This window comes from Natator depressus, chromosome 24, assembly GCF_965152275.1.
Source record: "Natator depressus isolate rNatDep1 chromosome 24, rNatDep2.hap1, whole genome shotgun sequence".
NCBI lineage: Eukaryota > Metazoa > Chordata > Testudines > Cheloniidae > Natator > Natator depressus.
In genome coordinates, this window is record NC_134257.1 from 13606611 (window position 1) to 13620133 (window position 13523).

A 13523-nucleotide genomic window follows, 5' to 3' on the forward strand; every position below is an offset into this window, starting at 1 on the left:
CTCTGTCGGTGGAGGGGATGGTGAATGACCTGAGCATAGAGTTGTGAATGACTGGGTTTCTTGGGCATAGGGATCAACACTGACTCTGAGCACCATCTATTGAGCTCCCTACTCTGCTCCTTGCAGTACAACACCCCCTAGTGTCACCCTTGGGAACTGGGGTCAGCACCGATTCCAAGGAATGAGCATCCCCTACTGAGCCTTCCACCCCACTCCCTGAAGCACAGTGCCCCCTAGTGCAACACTGGAGCATTGGAGTCAGCATGGACTCAAGTGGAGAGCACCTCCTAATCAGACCCGGCTCCTTTGTTTGCAGAACAGTGCCCCCTCGATCCACACTGTGCCATTAAGGTCAGCACTAACTCAAGGGAGAGTACACTTACTGAGCACTCCCTGCAGACCCTAAGTGTTCTTTATACCCAAGAGCTGACCCTGATGATTCACTCATGGCCTGTGAGATTTGGCTGCAGACATATATGGCCTTTTGGTTTCTGAATGCAGAAGTTAATTCTACCGCCCTTTTCCTTATGGCTGTTTCATGCAGGGTGGATAATACACTGCGTGTAAGAATTTGTCTGTAGCTCTCACTGCGTTTAGGCAGGTTGTTTCATTCATTTCCTGTATTTTTAAATCTCCCCTTTCCAAACTTGTCCCAGCCCTGCCCTGCCCTGAGAACAGCCACTATGAGACCTGTGGGAATGCCTGCCCCGCCAGCTGCTCTGACCGAACTGCCCCCTCCTCCTGCCGGGAGCCCTGCGTGGAGACCTGCCAGTGTAATGACGGTTACGTCCTCAGTGCTGACAAGTGCGTCCCCCTGGGGAGCTGCGGCTGTGACTACAACGGCCACTACTACAAACCCAGCGAGGAGTTCTGGGACGATGAGAACTGCCACTCTCGGTGCAGTTGTGACTCCAGCCTGGGCACAGTGGTTTGCAGAAAGACCAGTTGCAAGGCCAAAGAAAGATGCTCCGTGGTCAGTGGGGTCCGTGGCTGCCATACGATCAGCTACTCCACCTGCACAGGTACTGGAGACCCTCACTACACCACCTTTGATGGGAAAAAGTATGATTTCATGGGCACCTGCATCTACCAGTTTGCGGCTCTCTGCTCCGAGGACCCCACACTCATCCCGTTCAATGTCAAAGTGGAGAACAACAACCGAGGCAGTAAGGCCGTGTCCTTCACCAAAAGGGTGACCTTAGAGGTCTACAATGTGACCATCAGCTTGAGCCAGGAGCATCCACGCAAGATCCAGGTAGGGATGCAGGATCACTGGGGAACACAGGAAGTCATTTCAATGATCTCTTGTCTGGGCTCTTTGTTGTCTTCTTAGCTCTGGGAGGCAGCTGGGGTCTAGTGGTTGGAGTAGGGGGTGGGAACCAGGACTCCTGGATTCCATCCCTGGCTCTGTGAAGGAAGTGGGGTCCAGTGGTTGGTGCGGGGGGCTGGGAGCCAGGACTCCAAGGTTCTATCACAGCTGTGGGGACTAGAAGGTTAGAGCAGACGGTGCTAAGAACTAGAGCTCCAGCATTCTGCTCCTGGGAAGTAGGGGAAGTGGTTTGAGCTGAGATTCAGACATTTAGGATTTTATTCCTCTCTCTGCCCCTGACTGGCTTAATAACCTAGGGCAAGTCGCTTCCTGTCTTTGTACCTCTGTGAGCAGGTCTACACTTAAAACACTGCACCGATGCAGCTGCACCGCTGTAGCGCTTCGTGAAGACGCTACTACGTTGATGGGAGGGCTTCTCCTGTCGGCGTAGTTAATCTACCTCCGCAAGAGGCAGTGGCTATGTTGACAGGAGAAGTCCTCCCATTGCCAGAGCAATGTCTACACCGGGGGTTAGGTCAGTGTAACTGCGTTGCTCAGGGGGTGGATTTTTCACACACCGGAGCGACGTAGTTATACCGATGTAAGATTATAGGGTAGACCTGGCCTATTTTCCCAGCTCTAAAGGGGTAATAAGACCTTTTCACTTCACAGGGCTGTTGTGAGTAGAGCTAGGCAAATAACTGGTTCTTTGATGCACTTCCAGTTCCGAAAATATTGACAAAAATTCTGTTTAACCTGAAAGGTAACTTTTTGTTTTGTTTCTAGGCAATAAAAAGCCAAGGAAATGACGGGCTAGGTTCATGCAGTCGCCAGCAGTGCTAATGACTCCCTTTAGGCCAGTGGGTGAGCACTCATCTGGGATGTGGAAGACCTGGATTCCATTCCTCCTTCTGCCTGATGGGGAGAAGGAATTCGAATTTGCTGGAGAGTCCCCTAGCTACTGGACTATGGGATATTCTGGGGGAGGGCTACCCGTAAAATTTAGATCAATCTAAGCTATATCTTTCAGGGATGTGAAAAATCCACCCCCCGTCCCCCCGCCCCGAGCACTGTAGTTAAGCCAACCTAACCCCTGGTGCAGATACAGCTAGGTTGACAGAAGAATTCTTCCATCAACGTAGCTACCGCTGCCCAGGGAGGTGGATTACCTACCTCCATTGGAAAAATCCCTTCCATCAACGTAGGATGTGTTTGGACCTTCACACGACAGCAGCACATAGCATCCGTAGTGTAAATATGCCCTCAGTCTCTCCTCTTGAAGCTGTTCCACTTTGTACAAAATACTTGACTAGTCCCTGGCCCAGAGAGCAAGAATAAGAATGATTCTAAACCTGGCTGTTAAGCACTCGGCTGGGGCAGGGGGAGACCCACATTCAAATTCCTGCTCCATTGACTAGTTAGTTATACAAAGTAGAACAGCTTCAGCAGGAGAGACTGAGAATACCATTTCCCTAGAGTGGCCTAGTAGGCTAAATGTGAGACCAAAATTCAATCCTGCTCTGTATCAGGCAGTGGGGGAATTGAACCCTGGTCTACCACATCCTGGGTGAGTGCCCTAAAGACTGGGCTAACGGTTATAAAGGAAACTGCTCGTGCACATACAGTGCCTTGTGCATCCAGCCTGAAATTGTTTTTGCACCACAGCTATCCCTCCAATTTTTATCAAATATGGAAATCGTTTCTGGTCAACGAAAGCTGCATTTATGAGCAAGTACATTATTTGTGTGAGATTTTTCACCCAGCTCTAGTCTTTAATGCTTCAACTGCATCGCACTCCTTTGCTAGAAGGAGCTTTAGAAAAGGAAAGGGCAATAGTAAGGGGCAACGGGATGACATATTAATGCACTGGGTTACCCTCCACCCAATTCAGAAATAGAAATTCTGGAGCCAGACCATCCATGGCAGCTCCGTGGAAATGGAATTATTTCATGTTGAGTGCACTGCGTGAAATCCTTGACAATCTCTACTGTATGTTTTCCAGGTCAATGGTGTCTTTGTGGACCTGCCCTTTTCCCACCAGCACAAGTTCAAGGCCTACATCAGTGGAGTCCACGGCTTTATCCAGACTGATTTCGACCTGAGAGTGAGCTTTGACTGGTACAGCTACGCCAGGATCATCCTACCCAATACGTACGCCAACGCCGTCTGCGGCCTCTGTGGCAATGCCAATCAGGACCCCAGCGATGATCTGACCATGAAGGATGGAACTCAGACATCTGATGAGATTCAGTTCGCAGAGAGCTGGAAGGTGGGGGAGGTCCCAGGGTGCTCGTCTAGCTGCACCGGGGACTGCTCAGTCTGCAGTGAGGCTCAGAAACAACCCTACAAGGGAGACCAGTACTGCGGGGTCCTCACCCGACAGAAAGGACCATTCAGGCAGTGCCACGGGACCATCGACCCAGCTCCCTTCTTCGATGATTGTCTCTATGACACGTGCCAGTACAAGGGTCACCAGGACACTCTGTGCAGCGCCATCAGCGCCTACGTCACATCCTGCCAGGCCAGGGGCATCCGGATAGGGCAGTGGAGATCGGCCTCATTCTGCCGTGAGTGTTGCCGCGGGACTCTGCTTTAGGGACTGGCGGCTGCCCATGTGCACCAACGCCCTCTGCAGGGTGGGGTCAGAATTGTTCACTCACCCAGTTCTGAGTTTTAATTTACAGTGCGACATCTTTGTTACAGATTCTAGACCTAGAAATTTCCACCATGCAATTAAAATTGTAGTCCCTGAAATATTTTTTTCATTCTGTGTCATGTTACTGTGTGGGTGGGGATTTTACACAACCCTGAGCAATGTACTTACACTGAGATAAGTCTGTAGTGTAGACCAAGCCGTACACTTTGCCTTTCCAGAGTAAATTGAATTAATACTTTGGCATTTAGAGAAGTAGAAACATTTTATAACATTCACTAAGTCTTGTAAGTCACTTGGAGGTAGGTAGGTATTGTTATCCCCATTTGATTGGTTGGGAAAATTAGGAAAAGAGCTGTCAAATTATTTGGCCAAAGGTGTCCTCCATAAATAAGTAGCAGAGCTAGGAAAAGAACCCAGGAGTTCTGAGCCCCCCTGCTTGCAACATAATGCAGGAATGCCGACTCCCGCTATTCTAGTCAAGAGGTGACCCTTCATCCCACAGATGGGAATAGAACCCAAGAGTCCTGATGGCCACTCCCCTAATTTAATCGCTAGACTATACTTTTCCCAGAGATGAAGCTAGGACCAGGAGTCCTGATTCCCAGTTCCCTGCTCTAACCATATCCGAACGGATGTGAAAAGAACATTGACCAAGATGATCTGTTAGTTCAACCACATTTCTCCTCACACACAAATTCAAATTCTCTCTGATCTTTTTTCTTCAGGACCCACCTGCCCCCTTAACTCTCACTATGAACTCTGTGGAATCAGCTGCCCTTCCAACTGCAACGACCTGTGGGCTCTAGATCAGTGTGAGAAGCCCTGTGCTGAAGGGTGTTTCTGTGATGCTGGATTCACCCTGAGTGGTGAGAAGTGCATCCCTGTCGCACAGTGCGGCTGTGTGCACAAGGCCGTGTATTACAGCAAGGGAGAGGAGTTCTACCCCAGCGCCTCCTGCCAGGAGCGCTGCCTATGCAAAGACAATGGGGTCGTCGAGTGCCAGGAGGCCTCCTGTGGAGCCAACGAGGAGTGCAGGGTGGAGAACGGAGTCCTGGGCTGCCACGCCACGGGATATGGAACATGCGTCGCATCTGGTGGACCTCACTACATCTCCTTTGACGGACGGGCCTTTGACTTCCAGGGCTCCTGCACTTACACCTTAGCCAAAGTCTGCAGCAGAGACTCTGGACTAGGGAACTTCTCTGTGGTGGTGGAGAATGAGAGCCCTGGTGGTGGCTACATGGCTGTGACGAGGACAGTGGTGGTGTCGCTGCATGGTTACACCATCGCCATGGAGAGGGGGAGGAAGTGGAAGATTGCGGTAAGTCCCTGTTTGCGATTAGTCTTACATAGCACTAATGGTGTGTGTGTGTGTGTGTAAAAAACACACCAGGACACTGCTGAGTCTCCACCAGTGACGGGTGAATTTCTCTCTCATTGGCACAGGTGGGTGGTGAGCTCTTCACCCTCCCACTGGCTACGGATGATGGAAAGCTTTGGATCAACCAAGAGGGGAACAGCATCATTGTCCAATCAGCCTCTGGCCTCAAAATCTTTTACGACACTGCCTCCTACCTCCTAGTGTCCGTCCCCAGCACCTACAAGGGACATGTGTGCGGCTTGTGTGGCAACTTTAACGATGAGAAGAACGATGATCTCCTGCTGCCCGGTGTGAAGAGTACCCCGAATGTGGACGAATTTGTCACCTCCTGGAAGGTGCCTGTTGATGCTGCCACATGCTCTGATGGCTGTGGTGAGAAGTGCCCCGTCTGTGATGCAGCCCAGACAGCGCCGTACCAGACTGAGAGCTCCTGTGGGCTGATCACAGCCACCTCGGGTCCCTTCAGACACTGTCACTCAATAATCAGTCCTGCTGAGTACTTCAACCACTGTCTCTATGACTTGTGTGCCACCAACGGAAGGGGAGAGACCCTCTGCCAGAGCCTGCAGGCCTATGTGGCTGCATGCCAAGCAGCTGGGGCCAAGATGGAGACCTGGAGAACGGCCTCCTTCTGCCGTAAGTCTACAGGACAATCTACAATCTGTACTTCATTAACCCATAGCTGCTGTAATTTTTGTGCTATCCAACCTCCACAATACCCCTCAGACTTCTAGGCTAAGTAGGAGCCCCTGTTTATTTAGGTGGGAGACCTCAGCTTATCTTGGCTTTCTGTCTGTGATGGTCCTAATTTTTCTTCTGTCCTTCCAGCCCTCGCCTGCCCGGCAAACAGCCACTACGAGCTGTGTACCAGATCCTGCGATTTCACCTGTGCCAGCTTGTTTGCCCCTGCCCAATGCACTGGGAAGTGCTTTGAAGGCTGCTGGTGTGATCCAGAATACGTGTCCGACGGAGAGGCCTGCGTCTCCATGGACAGGTGTGGGTGTGTGCACAACGGACGCTACATCAAGGTGGGTGCTGGATTATTGGTCCCTCCGTTCTCCCCAATTCTGCCATTCTCCTCTGGCAATGGGATTCCCAATGCGGATTAGAGTGACTGTAGAGTGGCATGTTCTGTATCCTACTATGTGGCTATACCTAAAACCTAGAGTCAAATCCTGCCCTCAGAGTCAACCATGCAGCTTCCACTGCAGTAAATGGCAGCTGTGCATACAAAACGTGGGGCCCATCATTTCTATTACAGGGATCATAGAATCATAGATGATCAGGGTTGGAAGAGACCTCAGGAGGTCATCTAATCCAACCCCCTGCTCAAAGCAGGACCAACCTCAACTAAATCATCCCAGTCAGGGCTTTGTCAAGCCAGGCCTTAAAAACCTCTGAGGATGGAGATTCCACGACCTCCCTAGGTAACCCATTCCAGGGCTTCACCACCCTCCTAGTGAAATAGTTTTTCCTAATATCCAACCTAAACCTCCCCCACTGCAATTTGAGACCATTGCTCCTTATTCTGTCATCTGCCACCACTGAGAACAGGGATGGTCTTCTATATTCCAGAACAGGCCTTTGGAATAACCAAAGCAAAGGCTGCTCCCAGAAGATCCTTTCCCAGTTTTACACTGAGCTCAGAGCATCCCATGGGGGTGTCAGGTCTTTGGAAGTTTCATTGGTTCTTCGTAATTGCCCATGCAGAGCAGACTTGATCAATGATGCTCACAGGTTATGGACCTCACTAAGCAGCCTCGGTGGCTCGATCTAAGGAACTGACCAGTACCTGAGATGTAATGTGACTCCCAGAAGGTTCTGAGCATGGGCTCAAATCAGACAGGTATCCAGATAGCCCGGTATTGAGATAAAGCTTGTTTGCAGGAGATTGTAAAACAGAGCTGGAAGGAAATACCACGAGGGAATGAAACTGTCCAGCATGTTGGAGACTGAGCAAGTGTAAAGTAGGGAAGTGTCTAGGGAATGGGAAACGGGCCTTTCCCCTCCAGGGGGTCTAACTCTGTTCCAGACTCAGGCTAGGGGGACTGGCTGGCTTAGGGGGCCAGGGGATGGGACACAGGGCCTCGCTCTTCTAGGGGTGCCAGCTCTGAGCCAGCCCCAGGTCAGAGGGACTGCCTGGCTTAGTGGGTTGGGGAAATGGGACACAGGGCCTTTCTCCTCTAGGGGCCTCTGACTCTGATCCAGCCCAGGGTGGGGGGATTGGTTGGCTTAGGTGGCTGGGCAATGCGAGATGGGGCCTTTCCCCTCCAGGGGACCAGCTCCGATCCAGCCTTAGTTCAGGGGGGCAGCGAGTGGAATATGAGGCTCTTCCCCTCCAGTCTGGCTCCTGGGAAACAAGAGCATTGACTGTGTGTAAAGAAGAGTGTTGGTGGGACTTGGCCTAATTTCTGGTTGGCAAATCTGCCTTTCACATGAAAATCAACACTGCAGCCGCCCCCCTTGTTGTCAGACCTTGGGCAGGGGATGTTGGTAGGTGTTGGGTCTTGATGTTATTAGACCTCAGTGTGGAGACTGGTCAATCCGACACCTTGCTTTCTTTCTCTCTGCTGTATCCACCTGCTCTTTCTCTCTGTCATCAGCCTTGCTAAGCTATTGCTTCTGAAAGGTCCTTGATGCCTTCTCTCTATTGATCCTCTCACGGCGGGGCTTTCCCATAGCTCTATATATTGCTGCTCCCAGTCCCTCCTGCCGAGGGGTGAGTCCCTTTGCATTCACTTAACAAAGTTGTTTGTCTGGGTATTTCCCTGCAGGCCAGGGAGAGCTTTGTCTCCAGCAACTGCTCTGAGAAATGCACCTGCCACGCTTCAGGCGAGGTCATCTGTGAGGAAACAAACTGTACCGAAGAGGAGAAATGCATGCTCAGGAATGGGGTGCGCAGCTGCGTGGAGCAGATGGGCCGGTGCACGCTGGCCCCAGGAATATGGTTCACCTCCTTTGATGGTGTCACGAGGGAAGTCCTCCTTGATGGGGTCTACGAAGTGACTTCCCTCTGCGAAGGGGTCAACCTCCCCTGGTTCCGGATGGTGGTCAGTGTGTTCAGAGAAGGTGGCTTGGCCGTTCCTGAAGGCATCTCCGTTTTCTTTGACGAGGGTCTTATCCATGTCAATAAGAAAAAGGAGATTTGGGTAAGAGGAGGCTGAGTTAGCACACCCTAAACCAAGGGTGAGGGGCAAAAATCTGGGGGAGGGGGTGAGTCACTATTAAGATCCCCGCTTTATTGAAGGGAAGTGATCTGCCCAAAGTCATATGGTGAGTTAGTGACTGAGTTGGGAATAGAGTGCAGGACTCCTGTGAGGACGCTGCTCTAATCACTAGATCCAGGGATAGAACCCAGGAGTCCTGGCTCCCATCTCACTAATCTAATCCCATCTAGACCCCACTCCCCTCCCAGGGGTGGGACTAGAACCCATGAGTTCTGAATCTTAGCCCACTCATCTAACCAGTGAATTAAGCACTACATGGAGCTGGGAGTCCCTAACCTCCTCCTCTAATGGTGAGCTTACGCTGCTACCAATAGCAAGGCTGTTCCTGACATGCCAGCAGTCTCACCTGCAGTAGCTGTAGGAAGCTGTGGTGAGCAAAAGGCCTTCACCAGGGTATTTAACCACGCGACCACTGGGAAGAATGTAGACAGAGGAGACCACTCACCTTCGTAAAATGTGTGAGATCTGTGGATCAGGATGATGGTGATTTGAGTAGATCTAGTCCTGATCCAGCCAGAAACAAGGATGAAAAATGCATATCTGTGCTATGGGCAGGATTTTTGACAAATTGTTTTTTGGACAAAAAATGCCTGTTCGTTGAACCCAAAACTTTTTGTGATACAGGCTTGGGTCTGACGGAGCTCCCAAGTGGAAAAAAACTCTGAAAAAGGAGTTCCAAAATGCTCAAAATGAAACATTTCCATCTTTTCAAAATGAAAAATTCTGGTTTTCCATTTCAGAATAACTTTGTGTTTCAAATTTTAAATGAATTAGTCTAAAAATGAAGTTAAAAGGAAAAAGGTCAAAATAGAAATGACCCAACTGTACTGAAACCAAACATTTCAATTGACCCAAAACAAACAAACAAAAATTCAGATTTTTGGTTTGCGAAGCTTTTGAAGACTTTCCATACTGATTCAGGATGAGAAAAAATTTCAAACTCTCAAAAACTTGTGGCAATACTGGAAAACCATTCCACCCCCCTCCAGCTCTAATCTGTGTATTTACAGACCTTAAAACAAACGTGGTTTGAGTTTGGTTCTAAAGACTGAAGAAATATGTTCCGGGGGAGCTTTATATTCTCTGTACCAGTTATTATTATTATTTCTATTAAAGTACGGGGGTGGGAAACTAGGACTCAGGACACCCAAGTGTGGCAGCACAATGGGCCCCAACTGTGATCAGGGCCCCATTATGCCAGGCCTTGCACAGACACACAGTGAGAAACAGTCCCTGCCCCAGCTGAGATCAGGGCCCCATTGTTCTGGGCGCTGCCCAGACACACAGTGAGAAACAGTCCCTGCCCCAGCTGAGATCAGGGCCCCATTGTTCTGGGCGCTGCCCAGACACACAGCGAGAGACAGTCCCTGCCCACCTGAGATCAGGGTCTCTATCACACAGAAAATACAATTAAAGAGACACAAAGGGAGATAGAAGATACATGGACCAACGTCACACAGGAAGTCAGTAGCAGAGCCATGGACAGAACCCAGGTTTCCTGAGTACCAGTTGAATACTTGTTCTGGGTTGGATCTCCCTGCCTCAGTTGACTGATGGCCCCCATTTATTGCCCTTCACAGTCAATATGATTAGCCCTGACCACATTTCTTTTGGCTGAAAATGAAGCATTAGGCTGTAAGCTCATTGGGGCAAAGACTGTGCTTTTGGTCTGTGTTTGTACAGCACTTGGCACAAAGAGGTCCCGAACCACCCCTGGGATTCCTGGGTGCTGATGCAATCGAAATAATGCCACTAACTGCGGAAACGTGAGCTAACGAAGACCATGTTAGCATCAGAAAAAAAGGAGAACTGACTCCCTTAGTCACCCCATGCAATGAGGAGAAGAAGAACTGGAAAGTGATAGGCTCATCTCCCAGAGTGGAGGGGCAGATCCTGCTCTCAGTTACATGAGTCTCAGTGCAGAGTTACTCTCCTGACTGCAATGGATTTACTCGGTTTTACACTTGTTTGAGAGCAAGATCTGACCTAGCAACTCCAGACCCCATTGCCTTGTACTGGGGTCCATAGACTAGCTCTGTCTCACTCCCTCCCATGGTGCCCAGCTTTTCTCTGACCTCCTTATCTGTGCCTTCCAGGTGAGAGGGCACCAAAGGCGGCTCCCAGTGAAGGTATCCGAAACTTTGTCTGTAAGTGAGTCTCAGGGCACCATCATGATTGTCCAGGGCTCTCGAATAAAGATTCTGTTCAGCCTGAGTGGGGAGGTGACGGTGATAGTCAGCGAGAGCCTGGCTAACAATCTGTGTGCACCTTGCGGGAACTTCAATGGCGACATCTCCGATGAGCTGCAGCTGCCCAGCGGGCAGGTCGTGGGGAACATCACGGACGTGTTTGAAGCTTGGAGGGCGCGAGACCTCTCAAGAAGGTAAGGGGCTCTTCAAAGGGCTGCTCTTTCTAAGACAGCATGGCCATTCACTCTCCACAGGTGTGATCGTGTGGTTGGCCTGGTTCATAGATTCCATACGTTCGAAGGCCAAGAAGGGTCATTGCGACCTGCCTCAGAAGAATTCCTGTTAGAGCAGATCTGTTAGAAAGGCATAGGCTTGATTACAGAATGCTGAGTGCTGGAGGATCCACCACTGGTTTTTGGATTTTTGGTTGTCTGATGAAAAAAAAATCAAAAAAGTTCAAGGAAAGCTGATACTCTCCTTGAAAATGGTCATTTAAAGTGAAAACCCGGTTAGTTGTCTGTTGGCACGACAGCTTTGATGGCAATATTTCAACCAGCCCTACAAAATTGCAGTTCCTCCTGTTGGCCCTGTAGATCCAGTGCGGCAGTGGAAGAGTGAGATGGTCCTGTTCTTGTTCCAACCACTTATGCCTGTGCAACCCCCCTGTACCCAATAGGGTTGAACAGGTTCCCCGAAGATGAAGCCAGCCTTGGTGAACCTGTACTGCTGGTGCAACCCACACACTTCCTCGGTGTGGTGTTCTGTCCCATCTAGTGGCACCGAGACCACTTAGGGAGAGATTAATGAGTCTGCTCTACAGCCTTAGCTGAGGGCCATATGGCTTTTAGCTCATGCAGTAGAAGCTCATGCACCAAGCTCCAGAGATCCTAGGTTCAATACTGCCCACTGGTGACAGGGGTCTGTCGGTGTTACACTGGCATTGGTGTCCAAGAAGGAAAGACCCCAGCTTGACTCTCAGGGTATGTCTACACTGCAGTCAGGCGTGATTGCAGCTCGTTTATATGTACCTGAGCTAGCTTGGATCGACCTAGTTTGCTAAAAAGAGCAGTGACTGTAAAAGTAGCCTGGACTACCTGCTCGAGCACCTGTCTAGGGTCAGAGACAGGCTAATGGTCAGGCAGCTAGCTGGTGCCACCACCTCGATCAAAGCTAGCTCAGATAGCCCTAGCCATGCTGGAGTCACCTCTCCCGATTGCAGTGTAGATGTACCCTTGGATCCCAGAAGGAACTTTCAGGGCTGGCAGCTAGGAACCCCCCACCCCCACCCAGCATTTGTGATACGGAAACCACTGGCCATGGCTACCTGCAGTACCACTTTTGTTGGAGTAAAGACAATGGCTCTGCTTCTGTTCTGTGCCACCTTTGCTCTGCTTCTGCTTCAGCCCCTGGCATATATTAGAGAAGCCATGGGCTGCTTTAGTTTATAACAAGGCTGCTTCACAGTCTAGATCCGCCCAGAATTGCTGCAGGTCTGCAGACTGTGAAGACTACCCCTCTTTCTCCATGACCCATACACTGGGGCTTATGAGGTGGACAGCACAGGTCTGCCTCTGCCAGCACAGGTCTGCCCCTGCCAGCCCTACACTGCTCCGTCCCTGGGGCGATTCTTCTTGTGTAACTTTTATGGCCCCAGAGCGAGGTGCGGGGCTGAGGCAGACGCTCTCAGTCATTGTAAGGACTCTGGGGTTCTTGATGACCCCAGTGTCAGTGGAGTGTGATGGGTTGGATCACAGAAAACCCCTTGGGAACTGCCAACTGATGTGCTGAGACTACTTCTAACTCATTTTCCCTTCCAGCTTGAGCCAGACACACTAGCCTGTTACAAACCCAGACCCAGGTCCGAACCATGTCCCCCAACAGCTGCAGGCTTAACTGAAAATAGGTTAAGAAGTGTTCCTGTCTCTAACACTCAGATGCTCAGCTCCCAATGGGGTCCAAACCCCAAATAAATCTGTTTTACGGATTGTTCGCCCTCTATAACACTGATAGACAGGTATTCACCGCTGTTTGCTGCCCCCCCAGGTAGTAATACATACTCTGGGTTAATTAATAAGTAAAAAGTGATTTTATTGACTACAAAAGTAGGATTTAAGTGGTTCCAAGTAATAACAGACAGACCAAAGTAAATTACCAAACAAACTAAAATAAAACATGGAAGTTGTCAAGCTTCCTCCCCCACTCTGAACTCTAGGGTACAGATGTGGGGACCTGCATGAAAACCTCCTAAGCTTACTTTTACCAGCTTAGGTTAAAACTTCCCCAAGGTACAAATTATTTTACCCTTTGCCCTTGGATTTCCACTGCCACCACCAAACTTTATCTGGGTTCCTGAAAAAACGGAGTTTGGACACGTCTTTCCCCCCAAAATCCTCCCAACCCTTGCACCCCACTTCCTGGGGAAGGTTTGGTAAAAATCCTCACCAATTTGCATAGGTGACCACAGACCCAAACCCTTGGATCTTAGAACAATGAAAAAGCATTCAGTTTCCTTACAAGAAGACTTTTAACAGAAGTAAAAAAAAAAGAATCACCTCTGTAAAATCAGGATGGTGAATACCTTACAGGGTAATTAGATTCAAAACATAGAGAATCCCTCTAGGCAAAACCTTAAGTTACAAAAAAGACACACAGACAGGAATATTCATTCTATTCAGCACAGCTATTTTCTCAGCCATTTAAAGAAATCATAATCTAACACATACCTAGCTAGATTACTTACTAAGTTCTAAGACTCCATTCC

At 49.7% G+C, this 13523-nt stretch overlaps 1 protein-coding gene across 1 annotated transcript in view; it reads left to right on the plus strand.

Moving 5' to 3' along the window:
* LOC141977507 (IgGFc-binding protein-like) overlaps positions 1–13523 on the plus strand; it is a 102417-nt gene that overhangs the window by 64232 nt on the left and 24662 nt on the right. Inside the window, exons 24-30 of the mRNA XM_074939024.1 lie at positions 657–1255; positions 3312–3876; positions 4691–5286; positions 5412–5982; positions 6175–6374; positions 8121–8495; positions 10670–10956. Of these exons, the coding sequence (XP_074795125.1) occupies positions 657–1255; positions 3312–3876; positions 4691–5286; positions 5412–5982; positions 6175–6374; positions 8121–8495; positions 10670–10956 (3193 nt within the window). The remainder of the gene's footprint in view (positions 1–656; positions 1256–3311; positions 3877–4690; positions 5287–5411; positions 5983–6174; positions 6375–8120; positions 8496–10669; positions 10957–13523) is intronic.